The 15,680-nt window shown below is 36.9% G+C and overlaps 1 protein-coding gene across 7 annotated transcripts in view; it reads right to left on the bottom strand.

Moving 5' to 3' along the window:
- FTO (FTO alpha-ketoglutarate dependent dioxygenase) overlaps positions 1-15,680 on the bottom strand; it is a 431,971-nt gene that overhangs the window by 307,586 nt on the left and 108,705 nt on the right. For all 7 annotated transcript variants that reach the window (XM_069082477.1, XM_069082479.1, XM_069082482.1 and 4 more), the window contains exon 2: positions 12,265-12,342. In XM_069082477.1, the coding sequence (XP_068938578.1) occupies positions 12,265-12,342 (78 nt within the window). The remainder of the gene's footprint in view (positions 1-12,264; positions 12,343-15,680) is intronic.

A 15,680-nucleotide genomic window follows, 5' to 3' on the forward strand; every position in this document is an offset into this window, starting at 1 on the left:
TATTTCTATTTTTGTGTTTAATTTTTTAAAAATTATTGCTTTTTAAATTTTTTGTAGCCTTCACAATTCATTTATCTGTTCTTTTTTTTCTTTTTTTGATGAAAGTGTTTAGAGGCAAACATTTTCCACTAAGGACTCCTTTAACTGCATTCCAAAAGTTTTAGTAATTGGTCTCGTCATTTTCATAGACAAAATTATATGTTGTTTCTATGATGTGTTTGACCTATATACTATTTAAAATATTATTTAGTTTTCACTTTATTGGGAATTCTTTCATCAAATGTTCTTTATTTATTATAATTTTATTGCATTGTTATCAATGAAGTATTAAAAATTTCTGCCATTCTATATTTGCTTATGAATCCTATATGCCCTAGAACACGGTCATACACATCTAAGTAATTTGTGCATTCCTTTTGGTTCCTATTTATTAGTTGTCAGAAAGCTATAATATCTAACTTAAAAAAATTACTTAAGTCCTTATACTGCATTATTCAGTGAATACATTAAATATTGATATAATTTTATATATGATGCATTTAAGTATAGTATACTATCTCTGTTTCTATCTTTTAAACATGTTAGTCTTAATACATGTAAAGCACTCCACATGTGTTAAAAATGCTATAGTTGCTATTAGTTGCTGCTGCTTCTACTACTACTAATTCTATGAGATCATGAGTACCAACCCCCTGTACTTTTAGATTCACCTATATCATAATAAAGTCTACTCTAATCTCTTATTTGAACTCTGGAAATCTTACATTTCAAATATGTTTCTTATAAACTTTGATGGATTTTTGCTTTTTAATTCATCTGCTTCCTTCCTCAGTCTCACCTGGCTATACTACTTTGGGACTTCTCTGATTCCTCCACCATGACCCAGGAAGCTCATTATTGAGATTCCCTCAGCATTCTGTAAGATCTCATCCTCAGCCTTGGTTCTCTACACCTCATCACTCCCCTCTACCTCTCTGATTGGAAAGTGAGGCCATGACCACCAAAGCTCCATTGAAGGACAGAGCTCAGTTCAAATATATCCTCATTTCTCACCTGGCTACACTACTTTTGGACTTCTCTAAGTGACTTCTCCCCCATATACCCACATTGAATACTTTCTCATCCCCTGCCCTTGCTGTTTATCAGCTTCTTTTTGTGTAATTTCTTCCATCATTAGATTATGAGTTCCTGGAGGCCAGAGACTGTCTTTCTTTTTTTCATATTTGTATCCCCAACCCTTAATACACTGCCTGGAATAGTAGGAACTTTATAAATGTTTATTGACTATTGGCCCTCTCCCATTTTACAAGTGATTCCATTCCTTTTCTATTGACAATTATGGTTATTATTCAAGTTTTTCCCTTCTATCACATCTGCTTATTTTTTTCCCTTTTTGCTCCCTGTCTACATCTTTACAAAAAAGGAAAGGAAGGGGAGGCTAGGTGGCACAGTGAATAGAGCACCAGCCCTGGAGTCAGGAGGACCTGAGTTCAAATCTGGCCTCAGATACTTAACACAAAAACTAGTTGTGTGACCTTGGCCAAGTCACTTAACCCCAACTGCCCTACCTTCCCCCCTACAAAAAAAAGGAAAGGAAAAGGAAAGAAAGAAAGAAAAGAAAAAAAGAAAAGAAAAGAGGGGAAAGAAAAGAAATGTGATCAACAATAGTGATCTATATTTGAAAGGGTCTGGTCTTACTCCTCAGCCCTTCTCTTTACCCAACTGAGATCTTAATCATTGATTTTTACCATTTTTTCCCTCTTCATTTAATCTATGCTCTACCTGCAATAGCTGACATTTATTTTGCTTGTGACTATTCCCTCCCTAATTTTATTCTTTCCTTATTAAACCCCCTTCTCTACTTTCCCTGTCCCTATTACCTTATTGAATGTAATGTATTTCTAAGTCCAACTCAGTGTGGGTATCAGTGTTCAACTTGCCCTTGCCCAACTCAGATAAGACTGAAATTTACAAGACACCTGCTTCCCTACTGCTTCACCATGTTTGTAATTCTTCCTCTGGCACACACCCCAGTTAGGAGACCTAGTAAGCTCCTCCTTCTTTCTGTGTTGTTCCCCAGCGTATTCCTCTTTGATATCTTAAATGAACAATACAAAACCATCCCTAGGTACTGGGTTTATATTTCTTTATTCCTGCAGTCTTTGAAGACAGTAATCTACTGCTACTAGAATAATTATCCCTTGGAATAGTTCAAATTTATTTACCTTCCTAGATTTATCTTGTCTCCTTCATTTATGTTTCAAAAAATATACTTAAGTTTGGTTTTTTTTTTTATCAGGAATGCTTGAAGGTCCTCTATTCAAATAGAGGTCCACTTGTTTTTCTGTAGGTTTATATTAGGTTTTGCAGGAAAAGCTATTCTTGATTGTAAGTCTTTTGACTTTTGGAGTATATTATTCCAAGATCTCCTCCATGATAATTGCAGCATAGTCTTATATGATACTGACTGTGATTGCCAGAATCAAACTCTTTCTTCCTGGCTGCTTGCAGCATTTTTTCTTTGATTTAAAAGTAATGGAATTTGTCTAAGACATTTCTGGATATTTTCAATTTTGGGTTCCTTTTTTGAATTTTATTTTGAGATATGAATTCTTTTTCTCCTACTACTGAGAAAGAAAAACAAAAGCCATTAAATACATACATAGTGATGCAAAAAAAAATTCCCATATAGCCATGTCCAAAGATAGATATAAAAAGATCTATAGACATAGCTACGGATCTATAGCTATTGTGATATGTGTGTATGTATCTTCACTCTGAATCTTACCACCTCTCAATCTAGAAGTGAGTGGCATGTTTCCTCATGAGTCCTCTGAAATTATGGTTGTGTTGATCAGAGTTCCCATGCCTTTCAAAGTTGTTTGTCTTTACAATACTGTTGTTATTGTTATTAATTGTTCTCCTAGTTCTGCTCACTTTACTTTGCATCAGTTCATGCAAGTCTTCCCAGGTTTCTCTGAAACCATCCCCTTCATTTCAAAATAATATTCCATCCAATTCATATACATGAAGTTGTTTTGTCATTCTCCAGTTGATGGGTATCCCCCCCCACTCAGTTTCCAACTCTTTGTCACCACAAAAGACCTGCTGTAAATATTTTTTGTACACATGTGTCCTTTCATCTTGCTTTGATCTCTTTAGAGCATAGACCTAACAGTGGTATCATTGGGTCTAAGTATATACATAGTTTTAATAGATTTTTGGGACGTGGTTTCAAATTGTCATCTAGAATGGTTGAACCAGTTCATAGCCCTGCCAACAGTGCATTAATGTTTTCCCATAGTCCCTTCAGCATTTGTATTTTGTCCTTTTTTGGTCCACTTTACCAATCTGATAGGAATAAGGTGGTATCTGAGAGTTGTTTCAATTTTTATTTCCCTTCTTACTAGTAATTTATAGCACTTTTCATATGGTTGTTGATAGTTTGGGCTTCTTTCTCTGAACAATTTGGAGTTTCTTTTAGATGATTGATGGATTATTTCTATTTTTAATTTCTCCTCTATTTCTAATAGGAGCAGGCAGTTTTCTTTTATGATTATTTAAAATACAGTACTCTAGATTTTTTGTTTGGCATAGTTTACAAGGAGTCTGTGGATTTACTTTTATACTATTTTCCAGATAAGGTGTTTTTGGTAGCAGATACTTCATCTCTACTCTTTTTACTTTGTTGTAATATTTCTTGTTGCTTCAAGGAACCACTTAGTTCTCATGGCTCCATTTTATTTTTCACTACTTGAGTCATTTTTTCCACTTTTTATTCTAAGCTACTTACTCTGTTCATAAATTTTTCCCCTCTCAAGCTCTAATTTCCTTTTTTAAAAATCTCTAGCTTTAGGGGTGGCCAGGTAGCACAGCGAGTAAGTGCACTAGCTCCAGTGTCGGGATGACCTGGGGATCGAATCCGGGCTCAGACACTTAGCAACCACCCAGAAACACCTGGCCATGTAACCTTGAGCAAGTTACTTAACCCCAATTGCTTAGGGGAGGCCAGGTGGCTCAGCAAGTAAGAGCACCTGCTCCAGTGTTGGGATGACCTGGGGATCAAATCTGGGCTCAGATACTTAGCACCACACCCAGAAATAACTGGCTGTGTAACCTTGAGCAAGTTACTTAACCCCGATTGCTTTAAAAAAAAAATCTCTAGCTTTATTTCATCCATTTACTCTTGGAATCCTTGTGTTCAAGTCATTCTTCTTTTCTAAGTATCTGCTTGTACTTATTTTGAAATTAATCTCTCCTGCATTTACTTCTTTGACATCTCTTAACAGTTAACCTCTAGTATTCAATTGTATTCAACAACAGTAACAGCAGCTATCATTTATTTATATAAATATACTTAAATGCTTTAATATTTACTAAGAGCTTTACAAATATGATATCATTTTATCCTCACAACAACTCTAGTAGAGAGGTGGAATTGTCTCCACTTATTATTATCCGCCTCCTTCATCCCCAAATTAGGAAAGTGAGGTGGACTTAAGGGACTTGCCCTGCATCACACATCTAGTTAGTGACTGAGGCTATTTTGAATCGATGTCTTCTTGACTCCAGGTCTAGAACTCTAATCAATTGTGTCACTTGGATGGCTCTTCAAAATTTTGGCTGTTTATTCATACCTGCAGCCTCAGTTCCTAGATTGTGACTTTTTGCTAGCATTAGGCTCTCGTGGTCTTGTATTGGGTGGGCAAGCCTTACATGATGCTTTTCCTTATGCAATCTGAATGATGCTCTGTTTGCCCTGATGTAGTTCTAATGGAGTGGCTAGTTCCTGGATCTCCAGTTCACCATATTCAATAATCCTGTTCTGGGACAAGAAGTTGAATCCAAGGTTAAGTCTTGGCCCTGCTCCCTACCTCAATCTCGGGCATTTGCCTCAATCTCCTGAGACCCAGCGCAAATTCACCTTTGCCTCCTCTGTCTCTTCCTTATACAATCACTAACCAATTGTCCTTGTCTATAACTACAGCACTTACATGACCTGATTGGATATAAGAATTCCCTGACTTTAGGCCTCCTTTGCTTTGTCTCTACTCCTCAATCCCGTGGTGTACCTTGAAAATAATTGAAAAAATTCATACATAAAAGATTCTAGGTAACTTAGCATGCTTCCACAGCATAGGTAGCATGGATACTTCATGGAGGGCTTTAAAGCATGTACATACTGCCTGATCCTGCCCCTAGCCACAGTGATCTAACAGAGGTTGGTATTGTTTCCTGATGAGTCTCCTACAGGTAAAGGTTGAAATACTGCTGGCTTCAGATCCCATTTAGGGGAAACTATGTTATTTTCCAGGCTTGCCTGGAATACACCAGCTTACAGGGTCAATAGCCTTATAAATACCTCCTCCTGCAGGGCTGAACTGGAAAGTGCAGCTTACTGTCATTTTTCTTTGGTTCTTATGGATCATGACTTTATCACGACCCTCTTAAATCCTTGCTAGGGATTTTCTTGGGATGTTCAGACTTGCCTATCCCTTGCAACATTGTCATCTTCACCAGAAGTCCTCTCTATTTTTTCTTCCTTGTGAATTGCAAGTGATATTAAATATTAATAAAATTCAGGAAAATTCCCAAATGCTTACCTTCTCTGATCCAAAAGTCTAGGTATTAATAGCTGGAAATATCCTTTAAAATATCATATTTAAAGTTATCTTCACCGTTAAATGAAAACCCACACCCTGCTTGATACCATCCAAAAGACACAGACATCATGGAATTTGCCCTCTAAGAATTGATAAATATACATTCGTCCATCAATCATCCATTAAAGAAATATAACAAGTACATGCCAGGGCTGCCAGCATACTACAACTTTAAAACTGATCTTTAAAAAACACCTCCCTTTAAAACAGGTAAATATCACAAACTCTAATCAGTGTATTAGTTCAGTGAATATTTATGAAGTGCTTGGGTGCAAGGTGCAGGGTTAGGGGCTGGCAGATATAAAAAAAGTGGCCTATTAATTGGCACCCTATACTCCTAGTCTCTCTACTGTTCAATTCAGCCTCTGCAAAGCTGCCAATATTATCTTATTGAGGCCTAGACCCCACCATGTCACTTTCTTGCTCAAAAATCTCTGGTAGCTCCATGCTATATCTAAGAAAAAATATGAAGTCTTCAGCCTACAATCTAAAGCCATTACCAATCTGTCTCCAATCTACCTATCAGAATAATTTTGTATTACTCTTCTCATACTCTGTACATTCCAGCCAAACTGGCCTACTGTTTCTCAAAAAGGACATTCCATCTTCCCTCTATATGCCTTTACAAAACTATCCTGACCTCTCCCAAGTTACCAATTATCTCTTCATTGCCAAATGTGGTGATCTTTTCTTAATCTCATGCTTCTTGACCTCTCTGTAGTATCTGACACTGTTGATCATCTCCTCCTAAAAACTTTCTCCTTTCCAGCTTTTCATAACCCTTTTATCTCTTGGTTCTCCTCCTACCGTCTGACCATTTTTTGTCTCTTTTGCTGTACCTTCATCTATGTCAAACCCATTAACCTCCTCCAAGGCTTTCCTAGGTCCTTTTATCTTTAGTGTCAATACTATCTCATATGGTGACTTCATCAGCTCCCATTGATTCAATTATTGTCTCTACACAGATGATACCCAGATGTACAATTCTATTCTCTTTCCTGAATACTAGTCATGCATCACCAACAGTCTATCTCAAACTACATTTCCCAAAGGCATCTCAAATACATGTGCAAAATAAAACTCATTTTCCCTCCCACCCAACCCCACCCCAATATCTTCTAAACTTCACTTTTACTATTGAGTACCCCACCATCCTCCCTGTCATCTAGGTTTACAACCAAAGTGTGATCCTTAACACTTCACTCTCCTTCACCCCATCTATGTAACCCATTGTCTTCACAATGTACAACCTTCACAACATCTCTCATATGTGTCCCTTTTTTTCCACCTCAACTGAACTACTACTGCAACAGCTTTGGTATCCCTGCCTAAAGTCTTTTTCTCCTCCAATACTTCTTCTCTTCAGTTGAACAAAGTAATTTTCCTAGAGCACATGTTTGACCATGTCATTCTTCCTATTCAACAAACTCCAGCTTTCTATTACCTCTAGGATCAGATATAAAGTTTGCTGTTTAGAACTTAAAGCTTTTTATAACCTGTCCCCATCCAGCCTTTCCTGTCTTCTTACACTTCACTTGTCTTCATATACTCTACAACCTGATACAATGGAATTGTTGGTTAATTTTACTGACTTTCTTCATCTTTGTTCAAAAGAAAAATTCTTCATTATAATGGTAGCTTTCTGAGAGGGAGAAGGAGAGTATACAGGGGAAATTCTAGATGATTTAAAAGCAAAAAAAAAATTGTGTTATTTTTAAAAGGCAACTATTGATTCATTTCTTTTTTTTTTTAAAGCAATTGGGGTTAAGTAACTTGCTCGAGGTTACACAGCTAGTTATTTTTTGTGTGGGTGCCAAGTATCTGAGGCCGGAACCGATCCCAGGTCTCCCAATGCTGGGGCCAGCACTCTTACTCACTGCACCACCTGGCCGCCCCTTCATGTCTGTTTTCATATCTTCAAAGTAGTACATGGAGAGTTAATACTAAAGGTCATCAACCCACCATGTTATGAACTAGTCAATTCACTGGAAAAAATGAAATAAAATGCAAACAGAACACCTATCAAGGTTTCTCTTTTATCGTTCCAAAACCCACAAAAGACCACGATATCAAGCTGCACTAATATCTAATCACTTTAAGTGCACCTTATATAATGTGTAAAGCTTCTACACAAAACTTCAACAGGAGTAAATCTATTCTCTTAAAAGTAAAGTAAAAATGCTTTTTAATGACATAAATAAACACAAAGTTCAAACCCAAGTCTTGGATATTTGGCCAGAGGAATGCCACTTCACCCACCAGCCACAAGAAGTGAAAATTCAGGCAACCCAACCTTTAATAACTGGTCGGGGATCAGGGATACCATTAATTGCTCTAGGATCAATGTCAGACCCCAAGTTCAAGGCTTCTTCAGGAGAGATTCATGGACCCTTTGTGAAGAATCAAACAGAGAAAACTAAACCAGGAAGAAGCTCTGTCTTATCACTTGTCATTCCACCTTCCTAAAAGGAGAGAGAAGCTAGTTGCAGAAATAGCTGCCTACAAAAAGGAAGAAGGAAAAATAAAACGGACTAGTGAGGACCTTTGCAATCTTCCTTTGAATCCAGGAAAAGCAACTTTGCATCTCATATAGTATGAATACTTTTGATTCCTTTATCTTAGCAATAAAAAACTCAATCTCTAGAATGGTATTTGTTTCCTTTTCACTGCCCAATGGGAAATCGCTTCCACTATATCTTCAAGCTCTGTGCCAAATACCTATATTTCTTTGCAATTCTTTTGTATCATCTTAAGGAAAAGCCAATCACATCACAATTGGGGTAGGTTAAAACAAGGACTTCAGAAGTTCATTTCATTTGGGAGACTTCTCAGCTTCATGCAGCTGTAGGTTGAGCCACAGAGAGTGTTTAGAACATTAGTCTTGGGATGGCTGCCAAGTTGCAACCATTTTACAGCTAAAATGGTGTCAAAAATGTTATAACTAATATGGTGCAAATTGCCATAAAGTATAAAATGCAAAACACTGCCAGCAAAATTCACCTGGAACCAGTCTAAGAAAGCATTCTCCTGAAATCAGAGCATCTTTCAATAGAGTACTGTTCCCCACCAGCAACAGGAATATGTTATATCTTATTCTCCTTTTTCCCTGTACCTTATATCTGGGTCCTGAAGTCAGTTCAAGATCTCTATTTTATTTTACCCTACTTTGAACTATTATGCTGAGTATCCCTTTTCACTGAGTCAGTTTTAAGTATTTATTACTTTGTCCACTTAGATTTTCCTACAGGCAGAATTCTCCAAAAAGCACTATTTACTATGAAGAAGACAATGCAAACATTTATATAAAATCATAGGTTCTTAACCTTTATTTTGTATCATGGACCCTTCTACCAGTCCAGCAAAACCTATGGACTCATCAAAACAATGCTGTTTTGTTTTTATTTTTTAATTCATAATTGACTAAACTTCATCCAGAGGTTAATGAAAATAAGGCTATAATTAATTTTCCATCCAAGATCAGAGACCCTCAAAATTTAGTGTGGACTCCATGTGAAGAACCCCTAGTATAAAAGTTGAAATTTGACTAAAAAATAAAATAAAATAAAATACTTTAGAGAGTCTAATGTACCACCCTAGCACTGAGTCACTGACAAGATTTGGCCACAATGGCCAGTGGAACCTAAAAAACACTTCATGCTATTTTATAAACTGCATTCATTTTATGGAATCTTCTATAGATCTTAAGAGGTAGATTATGTCCATTGACAGTCATTAATGTAATTACGTGATTGTATGTTTCCTAGAAGAATTTTAATGGGATTTTCAAAACATTCTACTAAAATTTTTTGAAGTTCTGCCAACAACCATTCCAAATCACTGTGTAACTTTTAATGTTCTACACTTTCCTGACCAAACTAAAGGCTAAACCTTTTAATCTGATGTGGCCAGCTAATTTATAGTGTAAATTGTTTAGTCTTGAGAGGTAATATGGCCTACTGGATAGAGGGGCAGCCCTGGAGTCAAAATTCAGGCTTAAATCTTTCTTCTGATACATAGCAGCCAGGAAACCAAAGGCTTTCCTTTTGCCCCCAATAAGCAACTTTCTATCACTCTAAGTTATAGATGACCTGCTGATGTGCATGGAAATTTCTTTTTAACACATTCACTGTTGTTGTTCAGTTGTTTTTCACTTGTGTCTGACTCTTTGTGACTCCATTTGGGGTTTTCTTGGCCAAGAGCCTGGAGTGGTTTGCCATTTCCTTCTCCAGTTCATTTTACAGATAAGGAAACTGAGGCAATCAGGGTTAAATGACTTGCCCAGAGTCACACAACTAGTAAGTGTCAGAGGCCAAATTTGAACTCATAAAGATGAGTCTTCCCGACTCCAGGCCCTGTGCTTTCTGTGTCACCTAGATGCCCTAAGCATTTTTAAGCACAAACTATGTGCCAGGTACTAAGCTAAACCCCTTTATAAAAATCATCTCATTTGATGTTCACAACAACTCTGGGAAGTAGGTGCTGTTGTTGCTCCCATTTTATAGAAGAGGAAACTGAGGCAGAGGCTATGTGAATTGTCGCCGGTGACACAGCTAGTGTCTAAGGTCAAATTTCCTGACTGAATTAATAGCTCTATCCATCATGCCACTTAGCTATCTCTAAAATTTCCGCACTCAGGGGTCCTCCACATTAATGAAAATACAGATCTAGTTTCCTACTCCCTAAAAAAGTGCTTTGTCTTATCTAAAAGCTACTTAACATTCTGTACATTTCTTAAAACGCTGTAACAATGATAGGACCAGAAAAGTCATATATGTTTTGGCATTTTCTTTACTAGGGTAGGGATATATTAGCTAACTTCACAGTGTTATTAGTACAATGATAACCATTAAAGATGCAAAGAGGAGCCTCCAATGGGGTGAGTGGATCATCCACAGAGAACTTACATAAATACTTGGACAAGGATCTCTCAAAGTAAGAAGCCCTGTGAGATTCCCTCTCAGTTAAATATAAGCTCCTTGAGGGTGAGACTGTTTAATTAATGTTTGTCTTTGTATCATCAATGACTAGCACAAAGTTTTGTATAGAGATGTTTTTAAGATGCTTGTTGAATGCATAAATTAAAGAATGAATGGTTTGGAAGAACTGAAATACAAACCAGTAGAGTGACTACCAACCCTGATAAGATCCTGGATCCACCCAAATATCTAATTAAGATAATTATCTTAAGAATAACACAACAGGGGCGGCTAGGTGGCTCAGTGAGTAGAGCATTGGCCCTGGAGTCAGGAGGACCCGAGTTCTGTTCCAGCCTCAGACACTTAACACCCACACAAAAATACTAGCCGTATAACCTTGGGCAAGTTACTTAACCCCAATTGCCCTCCAAAAAGAAAAAAAAAAAAGAATAGTACAACACATGTTCCCTCCATTGGTTATAATTCTTCTTTACAACTTGACTAATGTTTAATGTGAAGGTATTTGCAGAACCTATATCTGATTGCATGCCGCCATGGAGAGAGAGGGGAGGAGAAGGAGGGAGAGAAAATTTGGAACTCAAGGGATTGTGGAACTGAATGTTTTAAACTAAAAGTAAATAAACAAATTTTTAAAAAAAAAAGAATAACACAACAGAGTCAGAAACACAGATTCAAAGACAGGAAGATCTTGGTCCCCAACTTTAGGTGGCTTTCATTCTAAAGACAGATAGCCCAGTTACAAAGTTTCTGGCAAACCTATAATGCCATGAAAATAAAATTTTTTACAAACATAAATCACCACTCCAAAGCTTTAAGAGATATATTTTGTTGCTTTCTACATAGATGAAAGAATGCTCAAACATTATCTTTGTAACTCTGTACTTATACTTAACAGACACAGTGTTGGTTCAGCAGAATGGTTTTATTTTCTTTTATATTTTGTTATAAATTATGATAGTTTATGACAGTAATGATCATATTTTGGAAGAAGGGAATGAGAAAATAATGGAATGATCATAGTATAAAAGATTTAAAACTGGTAAGGACCTTAAAGGTTATTACATAATCCAAACCTCTCATTTATAGATTGAGAGGTTGACTTGCCTAAGGTCACATAGGTACCAAGCAACACAAGCAAGACTTGAACAAAGGTTCTCTGGCTCCAAATTCCGTATTCATTCCACTGTACCCACAACTACCTCTTGGAAGGTAGATTCAAGGACAGTAGAAGAAAAAATGTGGAGAAAGGAGTTTTACCCCAGAATCCCCTTTCCTCCACAACTACCTGCCTCTTTTATCTACATTCTTTTAAGATCCTACTATAATCAGAGTACAAGATAGAGAGAAAAATACTAGGAATCTGGAGATCCAGGTTCTACTCCCAGATTTGCCACTCATTAATTCTTACAACTTCTCTGGACAAGTCATTAAGCCACTATAGGTACTAGTTTCCTTGTGACCTCTTCTTAAATCTGACATTCCATGGCTCCAGATCTTTATTCTTATCACATTCCATTTAATTGAACATGTATTGATTAAGCTCCTACTTCTGTGCAAAGCCCTAGGACTCCAAAGACAAAAAACAAAGCAAGTCTCTGCCCTCAAGGAAATCACAGTCCAAGCACATAACTATAATCACACAAAATGTGATTAAGATACATTACCAGCTGGTGGAAATCAGCATCTTTGGGGGTTAGATAAGGAAGCCATCTGTTTCCAAGTTCTTTAAGAAGCTTCTGCTTCTGTTAAAAAAAAAATACATATACATACATTATTCAGGAGGAAAAAAAAATATATATATATATATAAAAGGGGAAGAAGAAATGTTCTTCTTAGCCAAGAAAATACCCCAATATATCAAATACTTCAAAGTGATCTATTATTTCATCAGAATGGGTATTCTTTTCATTGACGATATTCACAACCGTTCTGTGCTTCAGTGAATGGTCTCATGCAATGTTAAATATAGGGTCAAAATTTTCATGACCTTGGATAACATTTTGTTGATGAGCAACCATCAAATGTTTTCTAGGCTGATCCTTGAATGACAGACACATAGTCTACTAGTGTACCCAGATGTGATATCTATGCAGCATGGCAAGAGCTGCTGGGACTGGCACTTCACTGATGTGCACTTAAAGAATCTAATACCACCTCCAGTCACCTCCATAGCAAAAAGGAACTGCAGCAAGACTTTAGTTGAAAAGCAAAGCAAAATAGCAATAAAACATTTATTATAAGAGCATTTGAGCATAGGAGGGCAGCCTCTACTTTCCCCAAACCACTGCCACCTGAAAAATGCATCAACAAGTTCCTTGTAAGCAGCTCTCCTGCCAGCAGTCTACTGCCCTTATTACCTAAATCAAAATGGCAAGAATATCAGCCAGAATACACACAAGAAATCGAAAGAACTATAAAACAGCCTCTCTCCATCAAGAAAGACCAATTAGTAAATTGTGGTTTTTTTGTGTACAGGCCTATTCTAATTATGCCTAATTAAGGCACTCTGCAACAGGAAAACATTTTACTCAAGTGGCAAACAGTCTTCAGTGACTAAGAGCTGATACAAGTCTTGGTTAAATAAACAATTAGCTTAGATAATAAAAGTACAAACTGCAGCACAGTCCAGGAATCTGTTGATGGGTTTTTTTTTCCTGCTTTGAAAATTAGCTGGGTTTTGGTTCGGTGATATCCGCATACATAAAGACATGAATGAATGTACAGAGATGCACCTTTCAAGCATTATGCAAACTGTCCCTAATGAATTCGCTATGTAATCATCATTTTTTTCCTTCAAAGTCTTGAAAACCAGCATTTTCTTAGAAATCTACAAGTAGTTCCTAGTCCTTATCACAAACTAAGCACACAAAGATGATTTATAAAAGCCAAAAAAGGAAAAACATAATCCATCTGAACACTTGGATACGTCAAATGCGAGAGGTTTACATTCCTTAAAATATTTCCCACCCTATAAACACTGCCTTAGCACATATTTATGGGTCTCCTTCAATGAGGTTAAATATGTATATATGGTAGCACACATAGGAAAGGGTCAAAAGAGAATTTACACACCATCCCCCAAAATGAGGTTAAATAACAGTGAACCTTTCACAAGGGTTAACAAGTGCCAGTGGAGGTCAATTCTCAGTTCATAATTCATGCTTCAGTTAAAATAATTCCCCCAAAAGCTTATCAGCTAACTCACAATCAGCTCATCAGAGAAGTACATATTATTCCAACTTGGAGGGCTCACTTGAAAGGATAAGTTGAAAGTGCAGATTACAGTTTCTACTACATAGAAGTCAGAATATGAAATGGCCTACTGGATCTGGGAAATGTCAATATCATAAGGATAATTATACAATGCACTACAATAGAAATAGGGTCAGCAAAACTTCCAATTCGTCTGCATAACTGAGACTATTACTGTATATCAACATTAACTGTAATTCACTCACTGACTAAAGTGTCAAGGAGAGTGCTAGAATTTATAAACTAGGAATGGGCTCTGCTCTCTCTGTCCCTCATTTTCTTTAAGGGCATGGAAATCTTGGTGAAATCAAGGGCAAGGCAAATTTTCAATGTCAACTGACCATTTAATTAGCATACTATATGACTGCTTAAAGAAAAAGTTCATTATTTTCTTAACATGGAATTCATAGTAAAGACAAAGAGAATACGAGGGTTGTTTGTTTGTTTGTTTGTTTAAGCACACTCTTTCAACAATGAAGCCTTTATTTGGGGAAACATCTGAAACACAGGCTAGCAAACAGAAGGGGGAAAAATCTGACAATTTCTTTGTCTGTGTCAAATGCCAACCCCTGGCAAACACACACCACATTAAAATGCACTCTTGAGTGTAGGTAGGAGCTCACATTTGATTGTCAGATCTGGCTAACTGCTGCTCCTCAGCTTGATGTACAGATAAATACACACAGCTGGGCCTTGCAGCATACTGCTCTTCTCATATACAAGAAGCTGTCACACAGATGTCAAATACATCAAGCTACTCACAAATTCCACACACAAAACCAGAGAGAAATCAAAGCCTCAGCTCTACCACCTGGCTAGAGTTGAGGTAGAAGGCCCTATCTGCCAGGACGACATCCCACCACATCTCCAACAGGTAAAGGAGGCAGCAAAGATCTGACATAAAAAGCATCTTAACTCCAAACTCATAACAGATTTTAAAGTCAGATGTCAGAAACTTCAGTTTTAATGCTTAGTCCCTGGCTCAAAAGGCAATCTAGGGAAAGTAAGAGGGGACTCTGTATCTCACTTTCCTTACCTATAAAATGGGGATATATGATTTGGAAAAAGATTATCATGTATTCTATGAAAAGATACAACATATAATGACCCCTAAAAGAACTGTTTTAGGCTTTAATCTATTTAAAAAACAAAAATTCTGAGCTACTTTACAACCCTGAAGACATCTAGAATTCATTAAAATCATTTGTTTTTTTTTATTCTAAGTATTCAAAATTTTCTTTTAGAGCTTCTATATTTCCTTCTAGTTGTATGTGTTTGTATTTTTAAAGGCAAAGAGCTGTTACTGTTAGTCTATTCCTACCCAAAACATTCTAAGAAAAGCTTTTCTTCTGGAGGATGATACCAATTCATTCATTCCTTCACTGAACAAATACATCTAGTATCTACTATATGGCACTATCCTTGAAAATATGCAGGATACAAAATTTTCAGGGCCCCAGAAAAACTTCTAATTACAACCAAGCTCAACCCTTCCGAGATGAAATGGACAGTAAGCAGACCCCTAAGAGGACCTCAGCAGAGCCTCTTAGCACTATGCCTTGAAACAGGGGTTCAAGCCTGGTATCCATTAACTTTTAAAACAATATTTTTATAACTTTATTTTAATATAATTAGTTTTGTTTTATAACCCTATGTATTTTATTTTAGTGCATTTAAAAACGTTATTCTAAGAAGGGCTCTATAAGTTTCAGTAGACTGCGAAAGGGAAAGAAGAAGGGAGGAAGGGAGGAAGGGAGGGAGGGAGGGAGGGAGGGAGGGAGGAAGGAAGGAAGGAAGGAAGGAAGGAAGGAAGGAAGGAAGGAAGGGA

The sequence above is a fragment of the Petaurus breviceps genome, unplaced genomic scaffold (genome assembly GCF_028583685.1).
Source record: "Petaurus breviceps papuanus isolate PSGF00001 unplaced genomic scaffold, PetGlider_PUasm1.0 171, whole genome shotgun sequence".
Lineage (NCBI taxonomy): Eukaryota > Metazoa > Chordata > Mammalia > Diprotodontia > Petauridae > Petaurus > Petaurus breviceps.